Source organism: Adelges cooleyi, unplaced genomic scaffold (assembly GCF_023614345.1).
Source record: "Adelges cooleyi isolate 19-005CV unplaced genomic scaffold, UGA_ACOO_1.1 ACOO_flye_CR_arks_rails_tigmint_CR_PRNA_23, whole genome shotgun sequence".
NCBI lineage: Eukaryota > Metazoa > Arthropoda > Insecta > Hemiptera > Adelgidae > Adelges > Adelges cooleyi.
The window spans coordinates 13428015-13443514 of NW_026095893.1; the positions used below are offsets into that span (position 1 = coordinate 13428015).

The following is a 15500-nucleotide window of genomic DNA, read 5'->3' on the forward strand; positions in this document are numbered from 1 at the left end:
AATACAAGTTTTTATATTTTATCGTTGTTATACATATTCAAATATAAGTTTTGCCAATTCTTAACGAATAAGGTATGTTATGAATCTTCAGCTGAATATACGTTTGTTTTCGTAAAAAGAATACAATTAAAAATACATAAACTGAGTATATAGTTTCGGTATGAAATGTAATTTATAAGCTATTGAAATTTTAACGAAATGATGCCAAAAGAAAAATGAATACTTCTCGCATACTTATAAAATCATGTTACTGAAAACATTTAAAGACTTTTTCCACTAGATGCTCTTATATTTATTCTTGTTTTATTATAGTATGCAAAACAGGCGGAAATGAAAAATGCGTTTCTCTGTAAATACACTTGAAAAGTATCATAACGTAGTATACGTTACTTTTTTTAATAACAGGGAAAACAATGTTTTGACAACTGTTTTGCAATAACAACTAAATAGTTGTAAAGATTGAATTGAGTTAGTATTTATTGAAAAAGTTATTAGGTACTTGGCAAATTAATAATTTAACATCGAGACGAACAAACGAGTTATGACATAAATAGTCCATTAATATAAATTGCGATACAAAGGAAATAATTGTTTGGAAATAAGTATCTTCTAAACAAATAATAAACCATAAATATAAAATAATTTTCAAAATGTATGTGAGAAATTGAATATTTTAAATGCTATAAGTGTCAGTAAAGTTTATATAATACATTACTCAGAGTCCTATATGCATGTTTATGTTTGATGTTGGATCGTACCCATACACATAAAAAACCCCTTTTTCGAGTCAGTAGTAAATAACTAAAACAGTCTCTATAGATTAAAATTGCCAATGGTTTTGATAAGTTCTACCAAAATCTATTACGAACAAATTTCAGTTGTTTATGTAGGTTAGGTTATGTATGTATGTATGTTTATGTATGTATAAGTACATATATAATTTTAGTGTCAATGTTTCATTATTCAGCCAAATAAAGAAGACATTTATTTTTAACACAGTTAACAAAAAAAAAATTAAAAAGCCCCAGACTAAATTAATATTCCATGTATAAAGTTATTAATAAAATATCTGTAAATGGTAATAATACAATTTAAAATTTATTCCTCCTCTTTTTAGGTAACGTTGTATTATTATTATAATTCCCTTTTTAGTAACCCGATAATATAAGCTAATAATCGTTATATTATTAAGTTAAACTCACTTTTCATATTTTTCAATCGCCTGTTGATAATAATACAAATACAAGGTAAGCGTATGGAAATTTGTGGTACCTTCATTAAAAGCTTAATCACAGTTCACAAACCAGAAATATACAGAGTAGGTGTGTAGCATCCATAGGTTGAATTATACGCAGGCAATATATCTTTAGACAACAGGAAACGGTGTGATGAAAGCGTTGAAAGTGAAAACCGTGTAGTCTATTATTCAAGCGTAATAATCCTAATAATGCATTAATACCCCTAGAATTAGTTTGCGAACGACTTAAATCATAGGATTAAGCTATTTGATCAATTTACCATTACAAGACGACAGAAAATCAATGATTTTCGATGCTATTGGAAAACACGAAAAACCTTTTATCAATACCAATTTCTATTGTTTTTTTTTTTAAGCGCGAGTGTTTCAATATTGGTCTGATTAAACATATAACAAGATAGATAAAACCTTTCTGACTATAAATTATTAATACAAACATTTTGTATGTTATAACTGACAAACATGGCACGCGAATGTTTCATCAAACACGAATTATTTTGTCATATTATTAAATGTTCTCCAGTAAAATGTAAATAATATGATAATTTAAAAAAGGGGAAATTATTATTTTATATACAATACTGTAAGTTAATATATTTTAGCGCTTAAAAGGTTAAAGAAAAAAATTGTGCCTTATGTATTGCAATTATAGATGTAGTATCTTAATTTTATGACACACAAGTAATATTATTAAAATGCAAGCATAAATCTAAAAGTGAAATCCATAATACTGTATAGTGTATTCTTCAATGATATATCAAATTCTGGACCTGAGTCAATATCCAACCTTTTTTCAACTTATTTTAAGTTAGTCTATGACCATTCTTCACAAATAAATACCTATCCTGTCATCCCTTTTTCCAATCACGTTTTACCTAATGACTGCATTTTTTCGATTGATGATGTTGAGTCTGCTTTAAAAAATGTTAAGTCCACTGGGCCCGATGGTTTATCTGGTATTTTTTTGTTCAACGTCAAATCGGTTTTAAGTTTTCCTTTGTGGTTGCGCTTTAGACGTTCATTGGATCTAAGTGATTTTCTTAGTATACCGATGATTAGTTCTCTCACCCCGGTGTTCAAATTCGGAAATAAATCGGATGTAAAAAACTAAAGACCTATATCAATCTTGAGTCATATTGCCAAGCTCTTTGAATTGTTAGTACTACAGAATATCCAACCATCGGTTAACAATGTACTGGTCGATACACAACATGGTTTCAGACCTGACCGCTCTGCTACGATGAACTTAATTGTATTTAATAACTACATCCTCTAAGCAATCGAGGATCACTCTCAGGTTGATGTCATATTCACGGACTTCGCTAAATCCTTCGACAGAGTTGATCACCATATTCTTATGGAATCTCTTTATAAATCGGGATTTGGTGAGCCTATTTTTTCTTGGCTCAAGTCTTACTTATCTGGCAGAGAACAATGGGTCAAAGTATTTGGACACAAATCCAGTGTTGTCGAAACCCCCTCGGGTATTCCTCAAGGAGGGCACTTGTCCCCTCTGCTTTATTCTCTATTTATTAATGGAATTAAAAACGTAATACCCTCTTGTAAATTCCTTACGTTTGCTGATGCTTTGAAAGTCTTTGGAAGAGTTGACACGTTAGCTGACTGTCAGTCGCTACAAAGTGAACTTAATGCTTTGGTTACTTGGTTCAACTCAATTGGTTTGCAGTTTAACTCTGAAAAGTACCACTCGATGTCCTTGACTAGGTGTCGGTCCGCTATTAACTTCACCTATGCCGCCAACAGCTTAAGTCTGGAGTCGGTAAATAGCATAAAAGACCTAGGTGTCATATTTACCCCTGAACTAGATTTCCACGCGCATATCGAATCAATGTGTTGTAAAGCTCTAAAGACACTTGTTATACGCATGTCTAAAGAGTTTAAATTGTCCGTTTCATTGAAGGCTATTTACTGTTCTCTCGTGAGATCACTTCCAAAGTATGCGTCAGTCTCTGGGACCCCTTTACTGCAGTTAATTCTTCCCTTATAGAACGTGTCCAAAGGCGTTTCTTAAACTCTGCATCATTTATTTTAATATTTGATCACCAACCACACGACTACCAACCAGTAATAAATAAACTTGGTCTTGTCCCTTCAGTAGATAGAAGAGTTAAGGCCAACTTATCATTTCTGCGTAAATTGATTACGTAATGATTGATGAACGTATTGATACTCCTTCTCTACTCTACTAATGAATATCCGAAACTATCCGGATAACTTTTTTACTATTCGGATAGTTTTGGTTCTACGGATAATTGAACTATTATTTGATATCCGAAACTATCCGGATAGTTTCGGATATCCGGGTAGTTGATATCCGAAATTATCCGGATTTCGGATATCCGTATCCGAATTATCCGGATATCAAATAATCCGGATATCCGCAAAATCCGAATATTAGTCCCAACCCTAGTAGAAACCACCCGATTGATTGGATGATGCGTCTTAGCAATCCACTCACCCTCACTTATTCTAACAATATTCTGTGTCAGTTCATTATTACTCTAATTATTATAATTGTAGTTGTGCTATTTTTATAGTTTAATTACATCATAAGTTAACGTATGCTGTTATGAATATTGTGTGATGTATTGTAATTGGATGTAATATCCGAAATAAATTATTAACGACTGGATAATTATAAAAAAGAAAAGTTCGGACTCTGTTCTGATCATTGAATTAGATTACATTCAATATATAAAAAATCAAAATAATTGTTAAAACTTAAATGGTGTACTATATGTACACTCTTTACACGCTTTGGCGGTTACTCCCATTTGGATACCTTGGCTGGTTCGCCAGTTGACTGGTCTACGGGAGAACGCGGTACGAGCAACATCGAACCAGAGCCATTATGAGTTGTATAAATGATTTTGCCGTCCGCGTATTCTGCTACATTGGTGCTTACCTGAGTTTGTTGAACAAAAGTGTAAATGTTATAGGTGTAGCTGATGTCGCGACCGACCCTTGGAGTACTCCAGCCAATATTGGAGAAATCTTAGAGAGCTCGTATGATTTGAATTGAATGATATGATTTGAAAAATAAGAAATATGATTGTGGTGAGAAGGCTATTAATTTATATAAGAGCCCAGGATGCCACACCTTATCAAACGCTTGTGAAACGTCTAGGAATACTTGAGATGTATAGAGTTTGTTTTTTAGCAAGCTCGATATTGCATTTGCAAGTCTGTGAATTTGGTGTAGTGTTGAATGTGATTCACGGAATCCGAATTGGGTATCGAATATAATGAACGTTTCTTTAATAATTAGATATACGAGTTTTAGAGACTGGTGGGTCTGTAAGATGATGGTTGGTTTTCTGGTTTGTTAGGTTTTGGTGAATTTTTATTGAGAATTTCCATGAGATGGATTTATTTTGATTTTCTGTAATTTTAGCATAAGAAGGGTTTTAGAAGGAGTGATTGGACGGCGTTTGTATAGGTTGCATAGTCTCTTGTATAGATTCGTTATTTTTAGTCGATTAATGATGAACAAATTAAAAAGTATCTAACTTCAGTTTTACTACATTTTCCTCTCTATTCTTTCAAAATATTGAAATGTCACGAAAATATTTTTTTATACAATTAAATAATTATTTGTCTTATCTTTTCGGGGACCATAAAAGTATAATTGTACTAAATTAAGCTTGTTTATAATACTATATAAATATTTGTACTCCTTTAATGCTTGCCGTTACATCCGTCCGGAATATCGCTAACGGTTTTTTTTTATGCATGTTATAATATAAACGGTAGGCGAGACGACCAAACTGATTTCATATAATATACGACGTTACTCGTCTGAGCGATACAACTGTTGAATCATTAACAAGTATATTAAGCGACTATACCAACCACCTTTCGCTCTATTATCGCGTGTTATAACGTCGTCGATCAATTTCGCCGATCAGCAGCCATTCCCCTCGGACAATAATAATATATTATTATGTCGAATGCGTTCCGACTCACTATACGAACGCAATCGACCGGAAAATCGCCGAACTGACACCGGTGCGGTTTTACACAGTTTGATTTTGTCATCGTCGGATTACTTTTATATATATACGATTATAATATCGTTATAGTATTAACCGTCGACAAGTCCGTCTGTCATCTCAATATTCCCTAGATCATAATACAGCCACGCCGACGTAAATATATGTACGGGGCGAGTAATGAAAGCCACGCCGCAGAGCCCTGCCTTGGACCCGCTTCCCCTCAGACACAATCGATCACGGGCAAACAACAATAACAAAAGCACTGCCATGCCGCCGCCGCCGCATTGCTTGGCGTCTAACAAATATTACACCTCGAATTTTGCCGTCGGATACCACAACGTGCTTGAACGGACGATGTGCGGCAAAACAGTCCCATGTGTACAACTGCGGTGCAGGCCGGTGCTCGCTAATTGATTACACCGCACGAAAAGCAACATGGGCTTGCGTGTGTTTGTGTACAACACCGACTGCCTGCAGTAACCGTGCAAGTCCCAGCATACACATCATCTCACGTCAACCCTTCCTCTTACCACGAGTCCTGTTCATAATACCCTTCCGTCAAATCAAAGAATTCGTTTCCAGATCCCAACCATAGTTTATGTATGATTCGCTTAGCGCCCGGAGACATTTTCATTTGGAATGCTGCAGTGAAACATTGCTGTTATTATACTTCCTCTATTCAGAGGTGGGCTACGGAATTCGCTTATGTATGTACACTAAAACCGTCATTGTAGTCGTTATAAAGTCTTGACAATATTAATTTTACATACAATTTGTCGGTATGTACGGGTGCCTACGTTTATAATATTTGGTGGAAATTTTATTAAAAAGTCAAAACTAAATGAGAAAATCTACGAGGTTCGAACAATTTGTATTTTCCGATTTCATCGACTTTCCCGTTCGGTAAGCCATTTTAAACATTTTTCTTTGTAGTACATTTCTATTCAAACATTTGTTTATTAACATTGCATTTGTTCAAGATTTTCAAATGGAAACTTCTGTCATTATTTTTATCAATCCGGATTTTTAGTTTTCTATGAATACATATTTATAAAATTTCAATAAAGCACGATTACAATCAAAATAATACGTTTCTTATTACATTTTACCTAAAATAAATATTTCGAATAGTAACAATTCGTTATAGGAAATTAGCAAATAGCTCTTATATAAAATTAATTGTGTATAAGCAAGTAAATATCGTTTAGTATTATAGTATAATAGACAGTTTTAATAACTGATTCTCAAAACCAAGCAACATTCTTTTGATTAATAGAATATTTTTTTATTGCTGGTATTATTATTGTATGTATAATTTAAAAAAATTGAAATATATTCTGATACCTTTTTATTAGTTTATTCTAATATGTATTTCTTATGCAGAATAAAACTGCTTTTCGCAAATGTTGGAGCTGATTGTTTAGATGCTTTATAAAAAAATATTTAAAACTAAAATAATTTTAACGATCTATATCACATTTTTTTAAAAAATATAATAATCCTATTGTTACAACGGAAATAATTCTAGAACTCCTTGGAGTTTGGAGTTAAATTGAAAGTAAATTATAACACGTATTCCATTTAAAATAACCATCGTAACTAATTCGATTGTCATTGGACTTAGTAATTTCAAAATAGTATGAACCTTTCAAAAACATTGTCATTTTAAGAACTACTTAATTCTTGTTAAAATTGTAAATAATTTATTGCCTATAATTTTATTACAAGATACAATAGTTTAAAACACATTTATTAAATAAATTATACAAACTGACTGTCATAGGTATTGTCTAAGTGTTTTATAATACTAATGTTATTTGCTAATTTCATTGGTAATGTTGAATAGGATTTATTTATCACGGAAGAGTTAAGAGATAATACATAGTATTTTTTTTTTTTATAATCCGAAAAATGTCAGTTAATAAAATATTCTTATTGCTTGAATCTTTCAAACGGATCTCATTAAGAACATAATATATCTAGAAACAAAGTGTTAGAAAATTAGAAACTATTATTAATTTATTTATTATATAAAAATTTTAATCTTTTTCACTCCCGGTAGAAATTTTAACAATATTTAGACCATTAAACTTTAATGCAATAAAAACACTGAAAAATGCTGCGAGGACCTGGTGGCCTCAGTTTAGCTGACACGTTATTTGATCCGATAAATAATATACGGCGTAAATTGATCCCCACGTCAAAACGACCGGTGTCAAAATCTCCAATGACAAAAATATCCTAAACCCAATATATCATACTAGTAAGATAATACAACATGTGTACTCAATAATAATTTCAATACTATACAATTAAATAAGACAATTAATAAGTTTAATAAATTCATCAATACAAAATATGTATTTTGAAACTAAAGATCGATAAGACAACTACTTATATTAATTACAGTAGGTTTATTATTTAACTATATACTGATTAACTATGTTTTAAAAAATATCATATATTTAATAAAAAAAAAGAATTTGAATTTTTAAATACTCATACTATACTCTGCAAATAACCACGAAAGTCTTTTTATGAAAAAATACAAATCTTACCATAAAACAACTATAATTTGTATAACAATACTACAAAGTGTGGATTACTTTTAAAATGTATTTTCAAGCAAAGGAACCAACAGTCAGCATAGAATACACCACGTGATATACAATAAACTCTGGTCCATATAGCCTTGTAATCTAAAACTTTAGATGTTAAGTAAAAAAAAGTTTAGCTTGTATTGTATGTATGTGTTTTTTTTTTTAGAAATACAGCCAAGTGCTCGATTTGTTGCTTGTTAACCGTTCCGTAACCAAAGATTGGAGAGAGCGCAAGTAAAAGAAATTGTGTTATAAGGGAGAAACCCATAAAATCTTCTCTTAATGGTTGTCAGAGGCAAACGGTGATGGTAGTAGCTTAAACTAGAATAAGAGGAGTAGGAAAAAATCGCGGCCGCCGGCTTCCCTGCCAATCCTCGGGGGGTACACGATTATGGTTTCAAATGTGCCACAACATTACTTCTGTGTGTGACATTTGCTGTATACTGCGGCTCCTAAAATGACAGAGGCATCGTTTTAACTTTTACAACTTAGAGAATCGTTTGCGCACATTTATCTGTTTACTTATCGAGATGATTCAAAACATTTCAATGCACTCATAAAAATAAAGTTTAAACTAAACTATATGCAGTAAAATAAATGTATCCAACGTTATTATTTTCTAAAATTATAAATGTAATTTGTATCATTTTAATAATTTCGAAATTATATTAGACGTAGGGTAAATACGATAAGGGTTGCTCGTCTGTCTATAATAATTTGTCGCCGTAGTTGTCCATATATCAAAGATATCATAGATCCAGACACAAAAATAAAAATAAAAATACATCATTGTAAAAACAATACCTTCTCAACTACGCATCGAAGCTAAAAACATAAATATTAAATTGAAATAAATAAAGTGTTAGTCGATTTTTAACAAGAATAAACGAAGACTTAAAAAGTATCATACACAAAAAGTTAATCACCTATTTCAGTTTTTTTAATTATTTCAGCACCTCTATTATAGCATCTTACGATATGTATACTTGTTTTTAGTGTTATACAATGGATTTTGCCAAACTGTCTAAAAACACTTCAGTAATTTTTAACCAACCTTACATAAAATATAAAGGTAACATAGTTTAATATTAAAGACTTGAAGATCATTAACCTTTGGTTTTTTAAATTTATTTAATTCAGAATTCATATCACCGCTCACAATCTAATTATTAAATATGTTGTTATTTGTATTAATATAGCTCCTTACTATACTTTGTTAAAACTATTGTACAATAGGAATGGCACAAAGCAAGTAGAAAACTTAATATTTTAAAAATAGAAACTCAATTTATATATTTTTTTTAATTTGAGTATATTGTAATATACATACAGACATCTCCTGTTTTGCTTCTAGTTAAATTATATACTCAAATTGGATTGGTTTTGAATAAAAGGAATATTTGTCAGTATTTTTCGAAAAACAGAACAATGCTATTCTATGACCACTAAAGTATATACATACTTACAACAAAAATTACATTTCATAGACGCATGTGTTAAAAAATCACCTTTAGTTCAGTATAATACGTTTTATTGTTGACATAAACCACATTTTCAAATTAACTAATTGCATTGGTTGCACACAATTATTTTACTATTCTACTCCAAACACATACACAGTGGTGCTTAAGCACTTACAATGGTCTGGGGATGTATAAAATATATTTTATACCCACCCGCCCTAAATCGCATCAGATGACTCGCCGTAGCTTTCTGGATTGCCTTATTATCATCGAAACGCGTCCCTTTTAGTAACCTCTTTAACCTAGTGAATACAATATAACCGGAAGACTGAGAAAATGTGCAATTAGTGTTAGGAATCATTAATTTCGATTAACAAAAATCTCTGTGACGGAGCGGTACCATTCAGCAAAATCCAACCATTTTTTAAATCGACCTCTACTAAAAATAATTCATAACATTCGATTGAGAATGTTTAGAAATTGTAAAACTCTTATCACTTTTATTTGCCGTTCACGAAAAAAAGCTGACTTGTTATTTTTCACTAAACCCGTATGACAACCTTTCTTGATAACTGAAGATATTTCAATTTATGGATTAAAGATTCTCAAGTCAATTTATAATATTAAAAGCTGTAGAAAGCACCAACCTATGCTTATAAGTTTAAATGAAATAACCAGCGGGTTTTTTGATTTTGCTAAATGAAAATTAACCAAAAGATTGCAACACTTTCAACGGTAATCAAATGTTAACGGTTTATATTTGAACGCATCATTTCCGGGAAAATTAAATAATTTATATTCCTTAGTAAACGTTTGTACAGTAGGCAATTATTATTAATCACCATAAGAACAGCAAAAAAGATATTTGTAATTTTTAATTTATTTACTTTTTTTTAATTGTCATTCTCCGTGAGAATATTAAAAGTTACAACGTATTAAATACACCTATTTTATTAAGGAATTTTTACATAACGAACATTTTATATTACTTTAAACACAGATTTAATTCCCAATTCACATTCTTAAGATTACACGAAGGCCTATTCTTACGCTGCATAATATGATTATAAGAATTTCTATTATAAATTAATTACATTTTTGGTGCTATAGTATTAATTTTTACATTTTGGTTTTTACAATCGGTACACCATAATAACACTGATTAAACACAATGTATTAAGGCGGAGAAATTAATTTGCTATTTTAATGGAGCGAATACTCAAAAATGCCTACTCAAAATATCCACAACATTGCAAGATTTAAGTACGAGTTCGGGTCCATTTCATTAAAATACTTATAAGTTTTTAAATAATATTACTTAGTTGTTGGTAGTAGGAACGTGCAATTTTTATTTTTTAAATCAATGGCACGTGTTGTTTTAGGTCAATTATTACAATCAACTTTTAATATATGTACTGTGCACATACAATATGATTGATATTAATCATACATTTTCCGGATGTTATTTCATTTTAAGCATAAAAATATATAAATAATACAAAATTACTTGTTTTAAGAGGTTCGGAGGATTTTAAATGAAGTACATCAGACCCGAAGGTTGAAGGGTTGTCAAATTGTAACTTCACTGTTTTCCGTATCAATAATATATAAAAATAAAATGGGAACAAATCTGTCGGTGCTAAAAACTCTTTCTATTTTGTGAAGAGGGTAACAAAAAAAATAGGTTGTTTCGTAAAGGCGTGAGAGATTTTTTGGTTGTTATCTACGACAAAATATATAAGAACATAGTTGCAAAAACAATTGGTGCACACGGTTTTCATAGTGTTGTCAAGTGTTGTTTAACGAGTTTAGTATAAAAAAAAACAATACGACAAATGGTTTAGTAGTGTGTGCTTATGTTTAAAAAAATAACATTTTTACTCTCTAGTCTTTTAATGATCAGAAAAGATGACCGGAAAAATAAAACAAAAAACAGTCTTCGTGTACTTTTTTTTTCACGTCAAACATTTTTTTATTGTTAAAGATGGTCCGTATCCATAATCTGATGGCACAGGTGTTTGAGTCATATTAAAACATCTGGATATATTTGAACGAAGTTTAGCCTCAAACGTTTTTATGACATTTTGTTATGGCAAAAGTTTTTTTTAAAATATTAAGCGACACGAGGTGTCGAAACGACTGATTACATGTTTTTTTATACATATTTCCGTAAACCTAGTTCAGTAATCATAAAATGTAATTGTATTGAAACATGCAATAGGTACAACCTTTTCAAAAATTTAATAGACCGGTGTCGAAGTTGTGGTTTAAAGTTATTACAACTACCATTAATTGACCTATTTTTACCCTAATGTTGTTATTTATACGTTTAAGTATTTGTTCACCTCTGCGGGGATTACAAGGATAATGTGATGTAGTAAAAATAATAATAACGAAGTAAGTTATGTGCTATTGGAGTTTGAATAACTCAAAATATTGAATTCCCGTGCAATTTATTTAGAAAATAACGTGTAATGTATTGGCGGCACCTGTAAAGGTTATACCGTAAAGCGATTTGCTTATGTAGCAAGGCGGTGTAGTACTTTCGTAGAAACTAAAAATATTCGTAAGGTATAAAATTCTTAAATAAATCATACGTACGATTTAAAGTAAAGAATTACAAAATTGTGTTCTACGTATAAATACATTCATAATAAATGAGAATATGCACGTATATCAGTTTGTTTACGCCACTTGTTGTACCTCCAATATGTTATATTGAGATTACATTATTTATGTGCATGTCAAAAAAAGCTCGAATTTATCAATAGGTAAGTCAATCATGTTGGCACCTGAAATAACAACTAGCAATTTTAGCAAATACAACTGTATTTTTAAGAGATTCTTTATCCCATTAGTATATACCAGTAAGATAAATATAATGATGCGTGTAGTAGGCTTGTCTACACTTTTTAAACTTCACTCGATTGGAATTAACTTGTAAAATAATTTACAAACGTATGTACTTACTTTGGATAAGTGACATTAGGAAGCGGTTTCAAAAAACAACGTTGTCGCAGTATACCTTCCCAGAGCTGTACGCCTATTATTCCGAATATGAAAAACACAAAGAAGCATAATAGTAGTACGTTGCCCAACATAGGAAGGGTGTCCAGCAGCAACATTACCAATATTCTCATACCTAAAACAAAAGTCATATTATATTTTAATAATTACACGATTATCTCGAGGCAATTCAAGTACTTTTTTCATATCGCTTTTATTTAAATTCTCTCAAAAAAAGTAATTACAAATGATTCAAACCTAATTTTCAACACATATTACTTATGACTATTGCTTAATTATTTATAATTTATTAGAATTATTACATAAAATAAATACTTGTATATATTATTATTAGAATTTTAAACACATTTCTCTATGTAAGTTTGTATTGTAATGAATGCTAGTGAAACACATATATGAAGTTAAAAATTAATAATATTATTATAAAAAATAATAAACAAGCTCGTAAATTTGGTTTAAATTTATTTACTTTTATAAATAAAAGTGAAATATAAAAAACTTTTATAAAAAACCTCTTTATACATTTTTTATATTTTTTTCTTCTTTATTTTTAATGTGCAATACATTTGTATGCCTGTATATTCAAAAATTAAGCAATATTACGACAATAAGATTTAATGGCAATATTTTATTCGTATACACTCTTAAAGTTTTAATATAGTTTGCTTTAGATGATCAAACTAGACGTTAAGTTATCATAATCTAACGAAGTGAGTTATCGAGGTAATTGAAGGATCCAAGTTAAGATATTAATAAATTAAATAGTTGCTTTTATATAAGTCTATGTAACAATTGGTAGCTTAAGTAAGTATTATGAGGATTTAAAAAGGATACTACGAGCATGGTCGCTGGACGCTGTCATTACTTTTATAAACAACGTATTTCTACTAATCAGTAAACCTTGACAGCCTTAAACTTAATTTTCACAGTATAAAAATTAATCAATATTGAATTGAATTTAATTATTTATGTGTTGTATAAAATATTAAATATGCAACATAAAGCTTGTATTTATTGAAGCAATACAATAACTTCAACAGGCCACAGTCATCATGCATTAATGATTGTTTGATTATCTACCAGGCAACAATATTTTTTATGTATATTTTACGCATCAGTCCAACATTAAAATGCAAATTATTTAACTCTCATACTTCTTCAAAGACAACATTAAATAAAATGTTGTCTACTTCAACTGTTATTAAGAAAAAATAATAATTTTTTTTTGACATCATAATGGTCTATAACTACCACTTTTAAATTCAAACAGATAAAAAGCAATCCCTTTTTTATAGTGTGATGACTTTAATAATTTATCTTATCGTTATATAAATATTTTATATAATTATGTGATACCTAAAATATTTTGAAATTTAGCTGTTTAAACAAAAATAATTAGTATAAACAATTTTTTTAACAATCTTAGATAAAATACATTAACTTATTTACATATTTTCAATAATAGTAAGTTTATTTAAACATTAAAACCTATTTTGTCATATTTTGGTAAAAATGAATTTTATTTTACGACTTAGATCCATACCTCAAATATTTGTATCCTACATTAACAATAACTAAGCATTATAATGGTCTCTGTCACTGGGCTTTCCCATCCATTTAATTTATGCGATAAAAACTTTAAGCTTAAAGGGTGGACACGTGTAATCCATCATCGTTAAAATCACCGTTCGATGATTTGTATTAAATATCCTAATATTCCTTTAGGCTTTACACAAACACTACTGTGTATTTACGAGTTTAGTTAACGCATAATGTGGACCACATAAACATGTATTCGTTTTAATACATTTAAAATACACATTGATTGTCTGGCTTTAATTACGATTTTACTTGCTTTACATATTTGTAGATATGTTTCCAACAGCTTTACATATTTTAATTTATATATATTTGCATAGAACATTAGGGTGGCGCAAAAAAAATCGATCTTCGAAATGTTAATGGGCTAACATTTAAATTTGTTCTATACATCAAAAAAGAGACTTGGTGAAAATTTGAGATAAAAAAAAAAATGTTTACTGGTCGCTCAACGCGTTTTAAGTAAATTGGCCAAAAATTTTCAAAAAACCCAAAAATGACTTAAATTATAACATTTTTGGTCAAAAATCCTAATTAGCACATCTAAATTATAGTATTTTTTGCGTTAAGTACAACTGTTTGAGTTTTAAAATCCTAAGTTAAAAATTAATTACGTAATTAACAAAAATTCATAATTAAAAGGTTAATTTACAATTAAGCTTAAATTAACTAAAAAAATTTTTTTTTTTAATTTTTAATACTTTATTTTGTTGAACGTTATGTATGTTTCAAGTGAAAAAAAATTTTTTTACTAATGTTAAAAACTTATACCTTTTTTGTCATTTTTTCGTGCACCAAAATGAACGTTTTACTGAAAAATGTGTATTATGTGTCAAATAATAAAATACTTATCGTTATGAGTTTTGGCTGTTATATTTGATTACAATTTATTTAATTTATATATTTTTAATTGTATATAACACAATATAAAATGTTATTTATTGCTTAAGAATGTATATGTTTCAAAAACAATTTTAATTGACAGCTCCTGAATTAAAAGGTATTCAGCAGTTCAATTTGTTTATTTAAAGAGTTTATATTAAATATTGGTATTACTATATTACTAGTTCATGTGCTAATAAAGCACCTAAAAATGATCTAAATCCATTAATACAATTAAGACAATACAGCGATATTAAAAGTGTATAAGCGCCGAGGCGGTTAAAGCGTTTTCTGGATATTTATGGCATCTAAGTGAAACGCTTATCAGACTAGCATTTTTGATGACAGGCTATCAAATGAAGACAAAATTAAAACGGTCAACGCTTTAAATAAAAAAGGTGAAATAAATCCGAAAAAACGATTTTCAGTTGAAACAATAAACAAAAATTATGGTTTACAGCAATTTGTAACTAAAAATACAAAACAATTGTTTCGGTGCTCAATATTAGTGACGATTTTTTTAATGACGATCCCAGTACTTGGTCTAAAAATAAAAATTATATGTCTGCATATAATAAAGTGCAATCATTATTTGTTGTAAATGATCCAGTCGAAAGAGGAATTGCTCTAATGACACAATTCAACAATTCTTTAA

General features: G+C 29.7%; 1 protein-coding gene across 3 annotated transcripts in view; it reads right to left on the bottom strand.

The window, feature by feature from the left end:
• Positions 1-15500, bottom strand: part of LOC126835469 (voltage-dependent T-type calcium channel subunit alpha-1G) — a 126496-nt gene that overhangs the window by 80762 nt on the left and 30234 nt on the right. For all 3 annotated transcript variants that reach the window (XM_050568085.1, XM_050568084.1, XM_050568086.1), the window contains exon 6: positions 12308-12479. In XM_050568085.1, coding sequence (XP_050424042.1) covers positions 12308-12479 — 172 coding nt within the window. The remainder of the gene's footprint in view (positions 1-12307; positions 12480-15500) is intronic.